The sequence below is a fragment of the Muscardinus avellanarius genome (assembly GCF_963383645.1).
Source record: "Muscardinus avellanarius genome assembly, chromosome: 7".
NCBI lineage: Eukaryota > Metazoa > Chordata > Mammalia > Rodentia > Gliridae > Muscardinus > Muscardinus avellanarius.
In genome coordinates, this window is record NC_137793.1 from 29,984,516 (window position 1) to 29,999,912 (window position 15,397).

Consider the following 15,397-nt stretch of genomic DNA (forward strand, 5'->3'; position numbering starts at 1 on the left):
CAGATGTTTTATGCCAACCAAAACCAGAAGTTTCTTGGGGCATATATTATACTGCATCTAAAAAGAGAGCAAAAAAGATACAATGTTTCTAGGTCATCTGAGACCCAGAAAGTTATCACCTTTATTACCACTTTTCCTGGTTATTTCAAAACTTCATCATTCTACTCAAGGGTAGACTGAGCTTGGCTTCAGTGATACAGTGGAGGCCCACACAGGCAGGGATGGGCCTTATCGTCATGAAGTGGATTGTCTACTAAGTGTGTGTGTGTGTGTGTGTGTGTGTGTGTGTGTGTGTGTGTTACCAGGGAATGAATCCAGGAGCATTTTGCCTCCAAGCTATACCCCCAATCCTTTTTTAGTTTTGGTTTTGAAATAGGGTCTCACTAGATTGCTGAGAGTCTTACCAAATGGCTGAAGCTGTCCTTGAACCTATGATTCTTCTGTCTCTGTCTCTGTACTGGGACTACAAGTGTGTGCCACCATGCCCGGCCCCAGTCAACTTTGGATGACCCTGTTCTCCTTGACACCTGCTTTCTCCAAACCACTTAGCCAAAGAAAAGCACCTTAGTTTAATATAAAGGAGCAGTGTGACTTTTTATTCATTTATGCATTCACTCCTTCATTCAAAGTTTATCAACGCCTCCTGTTTATTTTACTAGAGATACCAGAGTAAGCAAAATAAGTTCCCTGCTAATAAAGTGGTTAAAAAGGCAATGCACAATTAAGCTACTAGACGATTAATAGCATTTCAAGGGTGATAAGTGAAATTTTAAAAAGGGGGATGGTGGAGACTGGGGAGAGTTGGAAACTGCTTTTGATTGAGTTTTTACTAATTTTTAGTGGTACAGTGATTGCAATTAAACATGAGGGTCAGATTCATCGTGGGACATGTGGTCTGCTTCCTTCCCCATGCCTTCCTTCTCTCCCTCCCCATACATGATAATGAGAGTCTTAGCGATGTATTCATATATACACATAATATTATTTGGACTGCATTTTTTTAAAGAAGGTGTGTCTAGGAAGTTGTCAGTTGAACAGAGATCTGAATGATCTGAGTCCCAGAAAATACACAAACAACAAACAAACAAACTATCCCCTACTCTGAAGGAACAGCGAGCGCCGAAACTCTGAAACGCCACGTCACGTCCAAGGGAGGGCGGGAGGAGAGGAAGGCCAAGGCGCAGGCGCTGCAGGACGGCGCAGGACTGGAGACCAGAGAGGGGCCGCACAGGATCTCAAGAGCCATGGCCTGGGTTTTAATCGAAGTGAAGAGGCTTGAGCAGGGAGGGACTTGATCTAATTTACATTTTAAGAGGATCACCTGGTTATGCACGCAGAGCGAATTTAGGGGACGGCATAATTTTTTTATGTTGTGTACACTGAGAACTTTTCAAGTGTGAAGTTTTGAATTTGAAAGCCCTTTCTTGTAGGCATACATTTACAAAACAGTTTTTTCTTTTTAATATACATCTATTGGTACCTTGTCATTATATATCATGATGAGGTCCAGAGTGATAGAAGCGTACCTGCACACAGCCCTTGGTGTGGCTCCCTCTCGCGCCCATCCCTCTCTGGACATATTACTGAAGTTGGTGTTAATAACTTCATACATGAACATAGCATTATTTGAACTTTGATCTTAACTTTTTCTATGGTTATCATAAAATGGTAATGCAGACTGGTGGTTTGAAGAGTGGCTATCAATTTTCTCACTATTCTATAGATGAGAAGCCTGAGACCAGGGGTTCGTAGAGTTCATTTCTTCCGAGGCCTCTCTCCTGGGCTTGTACCCAGTTCTCTTTTCCTCTCTATGTCTTCATAAGGTGTTCTATGAATTCACGACCTAACCCTCCATTCTCATAAGACCCCATTATGCTTTTTTAAGTCCCACATAACAGACTTATCTAATTTGATGATCTCTTTAAAGACCTGCTTTCCAAGTCAAGTTATATGTTGAGGTTCTGAAATTAAAACTTCAATACATAAATTGATGGGAAGGGGCAAGGGGAACTGTTTACCCCATAACATTTCCTTCCCTTCTTCCCTCGAAAAATGTGAGAAAAAGCACTGAACTTTTTCTCACACATAATAAATCTTATGCTCCTTCAATACAACAAAACAAAAAACTCAACTATCTTGCTGTGTAACCTTTGCCAGATTATTTTTCCTCCTTGACCTAGATTGTCTTAATCATACAAATGAAGGGGTTAGAATAACTAGTCCCTTCTCTTCCTGCCCTTAACCAAGCAAAGTTAAGCTTTCCCCATGATTTCTCCTAGCAAAGGGGTCTGCCATAGAGCACACAATAAAGTGGCTGAAATAAAAACAAAACGTATCTTCTTTGTCAAATAAACCCAAGAGAGTGTCTCTAGAAGCAGAGGACTGCATTCCATTGTCTTAAAGCCATCTAAATTTTTTAAAGCCTGTTGTGTTTATGAAGACATAAGTTAAACGTACTTAGTTGGATGAACCAGAAACCCCCTCTGAATTTATCAATATCCACAAACAAAGGAATCTCATCAAGATTTGGGGCCCAGATTGGCTTTGAGGGAAAGAGCGCACGATTTCAAATAAAAGTCTCCTTGAAAGAATTAAGGGAGAAAAAAGTTTTGAAAACAAACACGCATACAGACAGAAAATGTAAAATTGAAACCAGCTTCCAAGCTTATAGGTTAAGCCAATAAGGAGGGGGGATGAATGTTTCCTTTCCAGCTGTGTAGCTTCGGGGCCAGCTTCAGGGCCCGGGACAATGTGTACCTCTACAAATGTCAACGGCCTCAACAAGACAGGAAGGCAAGCAAGGGTAGTGGTGAGAAAACAAATGTGCTCATTCGAGAGTTGAAGAAAACACAGAGAGAAAGCAGTTTTCTGTGGAAAAATGACATAACTGATGAAGTAACTGGAATGGTGACATTCCAGGAACATGACATTGGGATCCGAGTCGGGCTGGAGGCCTGTGAGCCCAGACTTTGGAGAAGCTTTTCAGCCTCTCGTCTTGGGGTAGCTGTTAATGCAACTTCAACTATAAAACAAAACTGCAATTGAAAATGAGTTTGTTCATTTTACTTTTGTTGTGAATACAAACATCTCAGAAAAAAATATTCAAACAAAAATGGGATTAATTTAACTCGATTTCCAAAGCAATGAAAGAATATATAACTAGTTATAAAAATGTGATGGAATATATTTAAAACATGAAAAGTGTGGAATGAAAACAGCATGAGCCAGTAATAATAATGCATGGTAACATTTTAACACAGGGCACATATAATTATAAAAAAATATATAGATGGATGCATTAATTGGGCTTACAATAGCTATCTCTGTGTAATTTTAGAGTACTTTATATTTATTGCCTTTATTTGATTTCTATTTTGGTATATTTTTATTTTGGTATATTTTTCTATGTCTATTTTGATATATTTTTCTATAACTATTGTGCCCTTTGTGCAAAAATTATTTTATTATTTTATTTAGCACAAATATTATTGATTAACTTTGAGAAACTCACTGCCGTTTGGTGCTCAGTGTGAGGGGCAAGTTGTTTGTACAAGCATAGCAGAGTGAAACATACCAGGAAATAAGACAGCTGCCAGTGGGAAGGAAGGCTAAAGCTTCCCGATCCCTGTGTAGGAGAAGGGCTGCCCTTCACATCTCCCACCATGGGCACCGCTCACACCACCAGGAAAGCAGGTACAGAGAAGAAATTAGCTCAAGGCCTGAAGAAGTAAGTAAGGTCTAGTGGGAACCAATGTGTTACTGCTCCAGAGGTGGGAGAACATAAAAGAGGGTAGAATTCAAGGTAGCACCATGTAGCAGAATTAAGAATGTGGGCTCCATTGGACATGGTGCTGAACGCTTGTGAATCCCAGTACTTGGAAGATTACAAGATTGCAGGTTCAAGACCTGCCTCAGCAGTGAGGCAGTCAGCAACTTAGTGAGACCCTGTTTTAAAATAAAAAATAAAATAGGCTAGGGATGTAGTTTAGAGGCAGAACACTACTAGTTTCAATCCCCAGTACTGCACACACACACACACACACACACACACACACACACACACATTGGGCCCTGAGTCAGATAAACTGAAGTTTAAATTTTGGTTTTACTACTTAAGGCTTGTGTAATTTAAAGTGAATTACTTAACCTCTGAATTTACTCATAAAATCATGTGAAACACCTTTGTTGGAAATCTTCCTACCAAACTGAGTTGTTTTGAAGCTTGGAATATTGTACAAGAAGTATTTAATATATGGTACAATAAACATTACTTCTTATTAAACTAATTCTCCCTATACATGAGCTAAATTAGATATTCCTGTAATAATTGCTAGGCCTAGAGCTGGTGGTCAACAAATACTTTTAATTCAATAAAAATAACAAAATATTTCTATTATATTACACATAATTATATTTTGCATGACAACATTGTAATCTACAGAGTGCTTTGAATTTTTTCTACCAAAGGCTTCAGGTCCACAGGTATTCTTTAATTCTCCTATCTTACCTTCTTTTCTAATTTTTTTAAAGGATCTAGTTATTACTATTACACAGGTACCTATTTATATTATGGTTTATACCGAGTTGAATTTGGTAAAATCTGCTTTAACTGACTCCCACCCTTCAAACCAAGTAATGCAATTTAGAATAAAAACTGGTAGTAAGAATAAGTCTGAATATAAGCCCAAAGAAAGTTAACAGGTGCAATGGAATGAGAGATTGAAAGTCTTTGAGAGAACACACACACACACACACACACACACACAAAATCATCCCATTTACATGGCCAACTCTAATATGGACACACACACACACACACACACACACACACACACACACACACACACAAAACTAGGAGCAGCAGAACGAAGGAACACCTCTGCCAATACTTTTAAAGGGCCAAGTCTGCCATAGAAACACAGGCTGACCTATCCTAATGGCTGCTAATAACTCTAATGACTTTGTGGTTTATGTACAAAGGCAGAAAGAGCCCTCAGTTAAGATCGATGGTACACACTAGTCCAGGGGCCAGTGTGATCATTTCCTCTATTAAGAAAGTGGACTTAAAGCTCCGCATTAATTCTTTTAAATCATTTACAGCAAGGGAAGTGATGTGTCTGTTGGCAAGCAGGAAGCACCCAAGTGGCTGCTGAAATAAGATCAGAATAAGCCCAGATGTAGGATTTGGAAGGAGGAGGGGAAGGGAGGCCAGAGAAGATTGAAGTACAGATGAGGTTGGCTCCCTGGCACTCTTGCCCAGGGCAGGCCTGGGGCACAGCGACTCACTTGCTCTCCTAAAGTGCTGTCCTGTTTCTCTGGGCTCACTGATTCCATGTCAATTTCTTATAGCCAGGCCTTTCAGCCTTAAAATTCACGTTCTGGGAAGTTGTCATGGAAAGGAAGGCTGATGTTCCTTTCAAATGCATGCACACACTCTCAGGCCATCTTTTTCCTTGAAATCATTCCTGCTAGTAAGTGTTAAACATATCCATTCATTCAGCACTTTACAGAGAACTTAATCATGTGCCCGCCAAAGACTTGAGTCCTAGAGATGCAGTGATAACCTCCCACAGTACCCACGGCATTACCAGGTCTTTGGGGCTAGTTCATTTCCACTGGATGGCAGCCATCTTATTTAAAGTATTGGCAAGAGCAGATGATAAGAGGACGGGGGGGCATGCGCAGACTGAGTCGTTTGCTTGTTTGCGTGTTTCACTGGTCTAGATGTGGGGCGATTGTCACCTTTGTGCCTTTATCAATGATAGCCTTCTCAAAAGAAAAAAAGCTGTCTGTGATAGCCAATGGGTCCTGGCATCACTTTAATAATACTAATTTTAGTTAATATGAAAGCCTTCGTAAGGAAAGAACCCATAAATCATCACCATTCCCTTTCTGTGCTGCACAATCTACTAACTAAGTCCTCTGTCTGAATGAGAAAAAGGATAAGGTTTCTAGGGTGAAAGGCAACCAAAGCCCCTTGTATCCGACACAGATGTGGCTGGTCCTGCTGAGCTGAAGCCTGCAACTGCCGCTCATACCCATTTTCCTCCAGCCCACTCTTTCCTCGCAGGATGGGCTTGTAACTCCTCTCTGAGTTTAGCATAAAATGAGGAAGGGGTAGCTCAACTGTGTCATTTTAGCTGGTAGGAGCCTCAGGGATCATTTAGCTTAATGCTCTCATTTTATCAACTTTCAAAGCTGAGAAGTATCACAGGGTTCTCCCAAAGTCAGAAGTAGGTTAAAGGCAAGGGCGGGCCTGACCACAACACACCCATCCAGGGTTCTCTTGCACTTTGCCATAAAACAAGAGGGCTCTTTTGGCCTACTAGTCCAAAGAATAACTAATTTCTGTGTATAGTATTGGGATTTCTACCTCTCAGCTAAGCCTCCAGCCCTGTATTATTTACTTTGAAACAGGATCTCACTAAGTTGCAGAGGGCTCTGCTAAGTTTCTGAGGCTGGTAGTGAACTTGAGATTCTTCTGTCTCAGCCTTCCAAATACTAGGATACACTCCTACTCTGCCATGCCCAGATCAAAGCCTTTTCTGGTTTGTTTGTTTGTTTGTTTGTTTGTTTGTTTTGGTAGTACTGGGGATGGAATCCAGGGGCATTTTACCTCTGAGCTACACCCCCAGCCCTATTTTTTATTCTTTATTTGAAACAGGATCTCACTGAGTTGCAAAGGGCTTACTAAGTAGCTGAAGCTGTCCAGGAACCCAGATCCCCCTGTCTCAGCCTCTCAAATGCTGGATTACAAACCTGCACCACCACGCCCAACTCTTAAAAAGGCCTCTCTCCCCACTGGGTGTGGTGGCACACACCTGTAATCCCAGTACTTGGGAGGCTGAGACTGGAGGTGTGCAAAGCAGATTCAAGGCTAATCTCAGCAACTTAGTGAGATCTTGTTTCAAAATTAAATAATTAAATAGGGCTGGGGATATGGCTCAGAGGTAGAATACTCCTAGTTTCAATCTCCAGCACCAATAAATAAATAATAAATAAACGAAAGAAAAGAAGAAAGAAAGAAAACCTCATGTCATCCCTCACATCTCATTGCCTCTCACCTCCATAAGGCAGGAGAGGTGAGATTCCACCATGAGAAACGTCCTTGATTCCCGATGTCCCAGATAGGCTCCTGGACCGCTCTGCTGTGGCGCTTCCCCATCTGGTTTAGAGTGCCGGGTGTGTTTGGCTAGATGGGAACAGGGAGCCTGGCTCCTTCTTGGTCTGGGGAAAGGAGAAGGGACCTTGGGCTCAGATCCACACCCGAGCAAGGCAGAAAAGGAGCAGGAGCTTTTCCAGACTGCGCCCACATGTGCTGCTGGGGGAAAGGCAGAAGTGAACCCAGACAGCGGCAGAGCGATGCAGGACCACTGTCAGGAGCGTCAGGAGGAGGCACACTCCATCGTCATCCCAACAGTGAGGTGGCAGGCTTGGCCATGCCATGGCCGCCTCCCAGGTGTGGACCATTGAAGGCTCCATGGGGAGAGTCATCACCTGTGTTTATGGAGCATCTGCTTTCTTGTCTGTCACACTAACCTGCTCCTGGGAGGAACAATCCCAGCATCTTGCTTTTACAGCTAAGTGACTTTGGTTACCACATCTCTCTGAGACTCTCTCCAGAATGCAAAATGGCAGCTTGTAGTTCTAAGATAGAGTCATTGTGAGTGCAGTGAAATAACCTGTGTACTTTGTTGTGTGTTAAACAGATAATCCCTGTAGTTTGTGCTCGGCACTAACTAAATGGTAGACATTAGTAACAGTTCCATTGTGCCCAGCCCCATATTTCTAACCACGAAGTTCCCTATGATCTAATTAACAGAAGAAACATCCCTCAAGAGATTTTTGTGCTTGGTACAAGGGATTGAACCCAGGGGCATTCTACCTCTGAGCAATACCCCCAGCTTTTTTATTTTTTATTTTAAATTAGGGTCTCACTAAGTTGCTGAGGCTGACCTCAAACTTGCAATCCTCTTATCTAAGCCTCCCAAGTACTGGGATTACACCCACTGGCATGTACCACCACACCCAGTAAGAGAAGTTTTTTTTTTTTTTTTTTTTTTTTTGGTGGGCGTACTGGGGGTGGAACTCAGGGGCTTTACTACCTCCAGCTATATTCCCAGACCTATTTTATACTTTATTTGGAAACAGGGTCTCACTAAGTTGCTGAGAGCCTCACTAAGTAGCTGAGGCTGGCTTCGAACCTGTGTGATCCTCCTGTCTCAGCCTCCGAAGCCTGGGGATTACAAGCGTGCAGCACCACGCCCGGCTGAGAAGTAATTTTTATACTGAATTTTGTGTAGAGACCAGATTAATAGATTCATCCTATTTTTCGGGAGGAGGAATCTATTTCACATATTGAATTTGATTTAGTAAAAGAAAGACTTCACAGCAGAAGTTTGAACACAAAGAAGACTACTTCTCTGGGGTTTCCTAGATGTTTTCATTTCCTGTTGGCCTGAGGAAAGAGACAGAAAAGATAAAATTGCACACTGATTTGAGGAGAGAATAAGCAAGGGACGGTTTTGGCTCTCCCATTAAAATCACCAAGAGCTGGGGACATATCCAAATTTCCTATCCCCTTCTAATTAAAAGCCCTGATTGTATCAAACAGAGGCACATTTGCATCCTGTTGGTACGTTCCTCCTATTGTAATCAATTTTCAATTTTTTAAGTGCACTAAACATACACAGATAGATAGTTCTACAAAATATGCCAAAATGTAAAGTACAAAGGGATCTTAAGGATATCAAAAGATTTTGCTCTTTTTATAAACTCGATTGTAATTTTTTTCTAACTAGGGAAAAAAAGGGAGAATAAAAGCAACCGAGAACTGCGTTGTGCATAACCTGCTAGACAGGGAGTCGATGACCTGTGTCAGCTCAGGGTTGAGCCTGATTGGGACTGAAAAACAATGTAGTTCAACTAAATTGAGTCAATGCCCAGTAGTCTCTCAATCAAAGTCCTAAGTTTGTCCAATGGCCTCTACCAGATTGTCAGAAGGGAGTGACATGCATTAAGTTTGTGAAAGTATGGCCTAAAATAAAAAGAAAAATAATATAATTTTATTTTTAAAAAGCCATGTTAATTTTTTTTTTTTTTTTTTGGTGGTACTGGGATTCCTGGAAACCCTTCTACCTCCGGGCTACACTCCTAGACACCTATTTTTTTTATATTTTTATTTGGAAACAGGGTCTCTTAAGCCAGCGAGGCTGGCTTCGAACCTGCGTGATCCTCCTGTCTCTGCCTACCAAGCGTGGGGATTACAAGCCTGCGCCACCACGCCCTGCTCATTTTTGTTTTTTGAAACTTGTCTTAAAAAAGAAATCTACCAAGTGGCCTCTTTCCAAACCAGATCTTCAAGCCTTCCTTTATTAATTCCCACATCCCAAAGTAGCTGAGATGTTATAATAAACTACTGTTCACTATCATAAACACATCTGGGTACACAGACCTTTCGTGGTCACTACTTTACTGAAGTCTCCCAACAGCCTAGTGAGGTATGTAAAAGAGGCTTTTTTTTCCCAGCCATGGATGTGCACACCTGTCACCCCAGTATTTGGGAGGCTGAGTCAGGAGGATCTCAGGCTCGAGGATAGCCTCAGAGAGTACTGAGACTCTCAGCAACCGATAAAGACCTTTTTCAAAATGAAAAATAAAAATAAAAAGGGCTGGGGTAGCTCATAAGTAGAATGCCCTTGGGTTTAATACTCAGTACCACAAAAAAGGAGGGATTACTTATACACTGATGGTTCTGCCACAGACTCGATTCTTTCTGGAAATCTATTTTTCTAGAATCCCCCAAAGTGCTCAGCCATCGCTTTCAATGCTGCTAATTTTCAGAGTTCTTTATACACCTGTGACGTTTTGCTAGAATGTGAGAAAAGAATGACCTGGCTGGGAAGCACTGCATACCTGCTTGGAACATGAAGTAGCAATGGGGCCTGGGCTGGGGTTACCACAATCAGATATCTAAGATGCCTTTCATTCCTAAGTCTTTGATGCCTTTTACTCTGGAATTTCCCTTCTAAAATGCCTTACATGGATAGGGCTGGTTTGGAGTGACTTCTTTTGGTCTCTCAAACTCTAATCCTCCATCTCTGCATCTTTTCTTTCCATTCTTAGGTGACACCTTAAAGGAATGTACAGGTCCAGGGGTGTGTTTACACTGTTCCTTCCTTGGGTTCGGGTCTAGTTCTAGGTCCCCAATGCAACAGCTTCAAAGATCTGGGTGTTCATTCAAACTCATTAAACACCTCTAATTCTCAAAAAAAAAAAAAAAAACTCTAATGGCACCCATATACCTTCCAGCAATACCATGAAACACTGACCACATGCCCTAAACTGAGTTTTTCAGGTGGTATTTATTCTTCACTTAAGAATGTGTCTTTCTGCAGTTACCATAAAACACATATTGGACTCAACTTTCATTGCCACAGAATGTATTATCTGCAGGATAGAATTTACAGAGATCCAATTAGTAGTTGCAAACACTCAGTTTTCTGTCGGTTGTTCCCTAGAGGGAGTTCTGGAGTTCATTTTCTCACAACCTTTCAGAAAATCTCAGCTATAGGTACCTCTGGGAAGCAGCAGCTATACCAAGTCAGTTTCAGCTTTGAGGCTGAGCAAGTCCCAGGTTTGATTTCCAACTCTGTCTTAAAATTTTAATTGTGTGGCTCTGGATAACTGACTTACCCATGTTTCTATTTCCCTAACTGTGAGATGGTTTTCTGGGGTGATTCTAGTAAAAAAATATGTATATAGAACTGAGACCCAAGTGCTCACCATTATAGTCAGCTGCAAGGTATAGCTTATTTCAGAGGAAAACAATGACCGTAACTATCAAAACTTTACATCTGAGCCAGGCATGGTAGCCCATGCTTGTAATCCCAGCATTTGGGAGGATTGTGATTCAAAATCGCAGCACTGGACAGGAGGATCTCGGTTTGCGGACAGCCTCAGCTACTTAGTGAGGCCCTTTGCAACTCAGTGAGACCCTGTTTCAAAATAAAGAATAAAAAATAGGGCTGGGGTGTAGCTCAGAGGTAGAATATCCCTGGGTTCCATCCCTAGTACAAAAACCAAAAAACAAACAAATAAAAAAAATTTACATCTGAAGAATTGATATAGTAGCTACCATTGCAATTATTGTCATTATTTTTTTACTTAATATAAAAGGTAATGGATATTTTCTGATTTTTTATGTATAACATAGGAATAATCATAGTAATCTTAGACAGTAATGTTTCGAGGATTCGGTGAAATAATATATGTAAAGCACATAACATGCACCTGACACTGAATAAACACTCAATAGGGATGGGCTACTATTACTAAGAACATTTTTTAATTAATTCACTCCTTTATCTGATAATCAATAGGTATATAGGTGCCTCCACACAGTGGAGATACCAGGTCCACTGCCCTGATCTGCTGAACCACCCACAATGGTCAGGCAGGCTTGATATTTAGAAGCAATGGCTAGGGATGAGGAAGAACAAATAATCCACACAGATGCCCCGTGAAGGAACAATGAAGATCTGAGGCCTGGGCATAGGGAAAGGTCCAGACCATCCCACCAGTGACCGAAGGACAAAAAATACCCCCTTCCCAAGGAAATCAAAAAACACAGGATAGTAGGGAGGCTGGACTCTCAGGAGGGCAGCAAACACAGGTGGAAGGAGAAAAACAAAAGCTCTCCACTGGCCCAAAAATGGTGGCAGAAGATGGTGCCTAGGGAGGCACAGGGACAGGGCCAGGAAAGACTGCCCCCCTCAGTTGTCAGATGAGAGCCACACTTCAGCCGTTGGGTGGGGCAGCCTTCACAGAAGGGAAAAGGGGATATGAAAATTTTAATTCAAATTGGGGAACATTGCCATTTTGAAAATGTACTGACAGTAGGGGCTATACATTATATTTAGGATTTTAATCACATTTTCAATATATGTAGATCTGTGTCCGTGTTTTTATGCTTTTAACTCTATCTAGGAAGGGTGTCTTAATCCTAGTATGTAGCTAGTTATCATCTTCCATAGACACACACACACACACACACACACACACACACACACACACACAAACACAATCATTTTATTTTAAATGAGAATCCCCCTTCACAGAAATACAAACACAAAGCATGAGGAAAATCGACAAATGGATTCCTCATCCCCACAGACCAGTCCTCTTGCTATGCCCCTCCTTGTTAATGCCCTGGCTTTAACAATGAATGCCAGGCAGCCTGGCTTGAAGAAATTCACAGCCACCGGCCACTCCTGTTACAGCTGCTGGAGACACAGCCCCAGCTCCCGGGCAAAGGCTGCTAAGCAGCGCCACGCCCCATGCGCAGAGAAAGGATGGGAGCCGCACTGAAAATGAAGGGTGTACCCCGGGCAAGATCATCCAAGCAGGAACAAAAAGGAACCCACTGCAAACCTGCCCCTGAGATTAGGGCCTAGCCGTGTTTTTGGAGGCAAGTTAGCAAAGCTGAATTTCTTTATCTTTCCTTAAAGGTGGCTTAAAGGATACCTAGGATGGGTGTGGCCCTCCATGCCTAGTCAAAGGCTGATTCTTTAAGAAGAACCACTGTAGTTTCAGACTAAGAGGAGGAAAAAAAGTGGTTCTCTGTCTATCCCCAAAAAAGAGAATTGATGAATATAGACTGGATGCTGGTTAGTACACTACACGTGCAGCATCCCCCCAGCATGTCACAGCCACGGTGAGGGCATGAGCACTCCTGACTAAGGGAAATAAGTATAAAAATCGAGCTTTGGTCCCACAATCATCTTTTTTTTTTGGGGGGGGGTGTTGAAAGGATAAAGATGATACCTTCCATAGCTCTTTGCAAGACAACTGGCACTGAAGAGATATTTGTATGGTAAAAGCAATATCTCTTCAATAATGGAAAATGAATGATACCAAGTAGTGGGAAAGGAAGACATGTTTAAAGTCAGAAGCATCCGCCAGGCAAAAGGATCCTTGCTTGGTTCAACTCAACCCCCTAGATAGTGTTTCTTCCCTGGGACCAACTGGTCAGTGGGCAAGGGTGGGTGGGGTGCATTTGTGCAGCATGAAGAGGAGCTGCATGAAAAGGGTATGATGTGGGACAGAAATAACCCAGTTTGATAATGAAGTGCATTAAAAAAACAGGGGCATCTTCTTGCCTGAGAGTAAGGTCTTGCATGGCAATCCCAAACACGTAGGGTTTTCCAAATAAACGAGCAACTGCAAACAGACTCCAGACACACTAAAACCTGACCGATCCCGGCAAATTAACAAGGGTGGCAGGTAAAGCTCTGCTCTGGGGCAGCTTCAGAGCCTCCCAGGGGGGCCAGCTGATCACTTCCTTTGTTCGCCTTGCAAAGATGGAGTAGCCACCCATTCCTCTACTACACACACACACACACACACACACACACACACACCGTCCTATTCACTATAGACAAAGCTCAACCATATTGTTTCATACTAAACTAACAAATGTCAGTGGCTTGTTTTGTTTTGTTTAATGTCTGTCCCAGCCTGCCATATGTCCTTCCTATTGGGGGATGTATCTCGTTCAATCCCAGGCTGAGGCATGGTATTTCGCCCAGAAGAGTGGCTGGCTGGTCTCCGGTAAAGAAGTGGCTCCTGTACCTGCTAAGGGCACGTCCTCTCTCCACCCAGCGCTAGGTGCCCGCCCAGCCCATTTTTGACACCGGGCTGCGGCTGTCTCTGTCTCGCACACAATGGCATCTGGACGAGGCATGCACACAGCGTGCGCCCGCGACCACCAACTCAAATCTGCTCTAACACCTCAGCCTTTCTTGGGACGAGGAAGAGAAATGACTTGAAACATGTCAAAGGCCAAAAAAAAAAAAAAAAGTTGAGCTTTCTCGCACCAGCCACATTATCTGTCCAGTCCGGAAAATGACACAGCGACACACCGACACAGGAATCGGGCTAAATTGGGGCAAAAAGGGGGACACGCAAGGGCGTGTGTGTAGTCCAGACACCCCACGCGGGAAGTGCTGGGCACAGCCATGGTGCTGGGCTAGGAGAGGGGCGCGGTCCAGCTGCCAGGTACCCCCAGAGGAAGGCGTCATCTGTTCCACTCCTCCGGGTCCAGAGGACCCTTCCCGGAGCAGCGCGCTGCAGCTGGGGTCCCGGCGGCGCGGGGCCAGGCAGGGCCGGGAGCCCTTGCGCTCTGGGGACCCGCTGGCTGTGGGCACAGGAGGAAAAATAACCAAAGTTCTGGGCGCCGCTGTTTGTTTTCCCTCTTTGTTTCGTTTCCCCCAAGCCCGGGGTCGCGGGTCTGGGTGGCGCCGGTGCCCCCCAACACCCGGGAGGCGGGCCCCGTCTCTCCCCCGGGGCCGGGGAGCGGCGGGCGGCGGCGCCCCAGCCCCACTCACCGTGATTCGCGGGATGTTCTTCTTGCCTTGGTAGGACATGGTGGCGGCGGCGGTGCGGCGCTGCCAGGCTCGTCCTTCAGCTCCGCGCGCTGCGCCCCCGAGATCAGGTGGAGCCGCTGCTCGCGCCTCCGCCCCCCGCCCGGGCTCCCGCGGCGGCTGCCGGAGACAATGGTAAATCTCCCGGGTCCCCTTTCACCCCCGCCTCCCGCCGCACACACCCTCCTCCGCTCGCGCTCACGCCCAGGTTCTGTTGAGTGTGTGTGTGTGTGTGTGTGTGTGTGCGCGCGCGCGCGCTCCCTCTCTTTTGAGGTGCCAGCTGGGACCCCCTAAGACAAGAATGGCTGATCTGCGACTCCTCCCTCTTCTCTCTTATCCCTATTGATTTTCCTCTTTGCATCCGCCTCACCCACTTTCTTCTCTTTCTTCCTCTTTTCGCTTTTCCCTCCGACTCCCTAGTGCGGCGGAGCCAGCCCGCTCCGCGGCCGCCAGGGGGCGCGAGGGGCGTTTCCAGGCGGGGATGCTGCAGCCCTGCGTGTGAAGTACCAGCGACACCCTTCTGGCCTCCCCGGGCCAAGTCCCCGCACGCGCCAACGCCTCCCACCAGCCCCTAGACCGATTTTCCACCCTCTCCACCCTTGTTTCAGAAAGGAGATGGCACCGGCTGCCCTCCTGGAACCTGCTCTCCTCCGCCGTCGCGCGGGCTCAAAGTGGCTGCGTCTGCCTTTGTTAGAGCCAAGGGCTGGGCGCCGCCTCTGCTGGTCTCTGGGTGTGTAAACAAACAGGCGCTGGCCCTTAGAAAGCAGAGACCTGGTCAGACTGTGCAGCCCGGGCAGCTTACTGCTATCCTGAGACCATGAAACTGCATATTATAACGTGTAAATCAATTATTAATTTTGGAGGGCTACGGGGTGGGGGGGGGCACAAAATCTCATTAATCATTCTCTGCATTAAAAAAAAAATCATCTCAAAGCCCTCTTTGAAAATAGTAACTCCATTGCCTGACTCTTCGG

General features: G+C 44.4%; 1 protein-coding gene across 2 annotated transcripts in view; it reads right to left on the reverse strand.

Moving 5' to 3' along the window:
• DPYSL3 (dihydropyrimidinase like 3) overlaps nucleotides 1-15,397 on the reverse strand; it is a gene marked incomplete at both ends in the record, with an annotated part of 107,151 nt that overhangs the window by 44,321 nt on the left and 47,433 nt on the right. The window contains one exon of one of the 2 annotated variants that reach the window (XM_080699378.1): nucleotides 14,388-14,426. The exons of the other annotated variant lie outside the window; for it this stretch is intronic. Within the exon in view, the coding sequence (XP_080555504.1) occupies nucleotides 14,388-14,426 (39 nt within the window). Of the gene's footprint in view, nucleotides 1-14,387; nucleotides 14,427-15,397 lie in introns of those variants that run through there. 2 annotated transcript variants of the gene reach the window in all.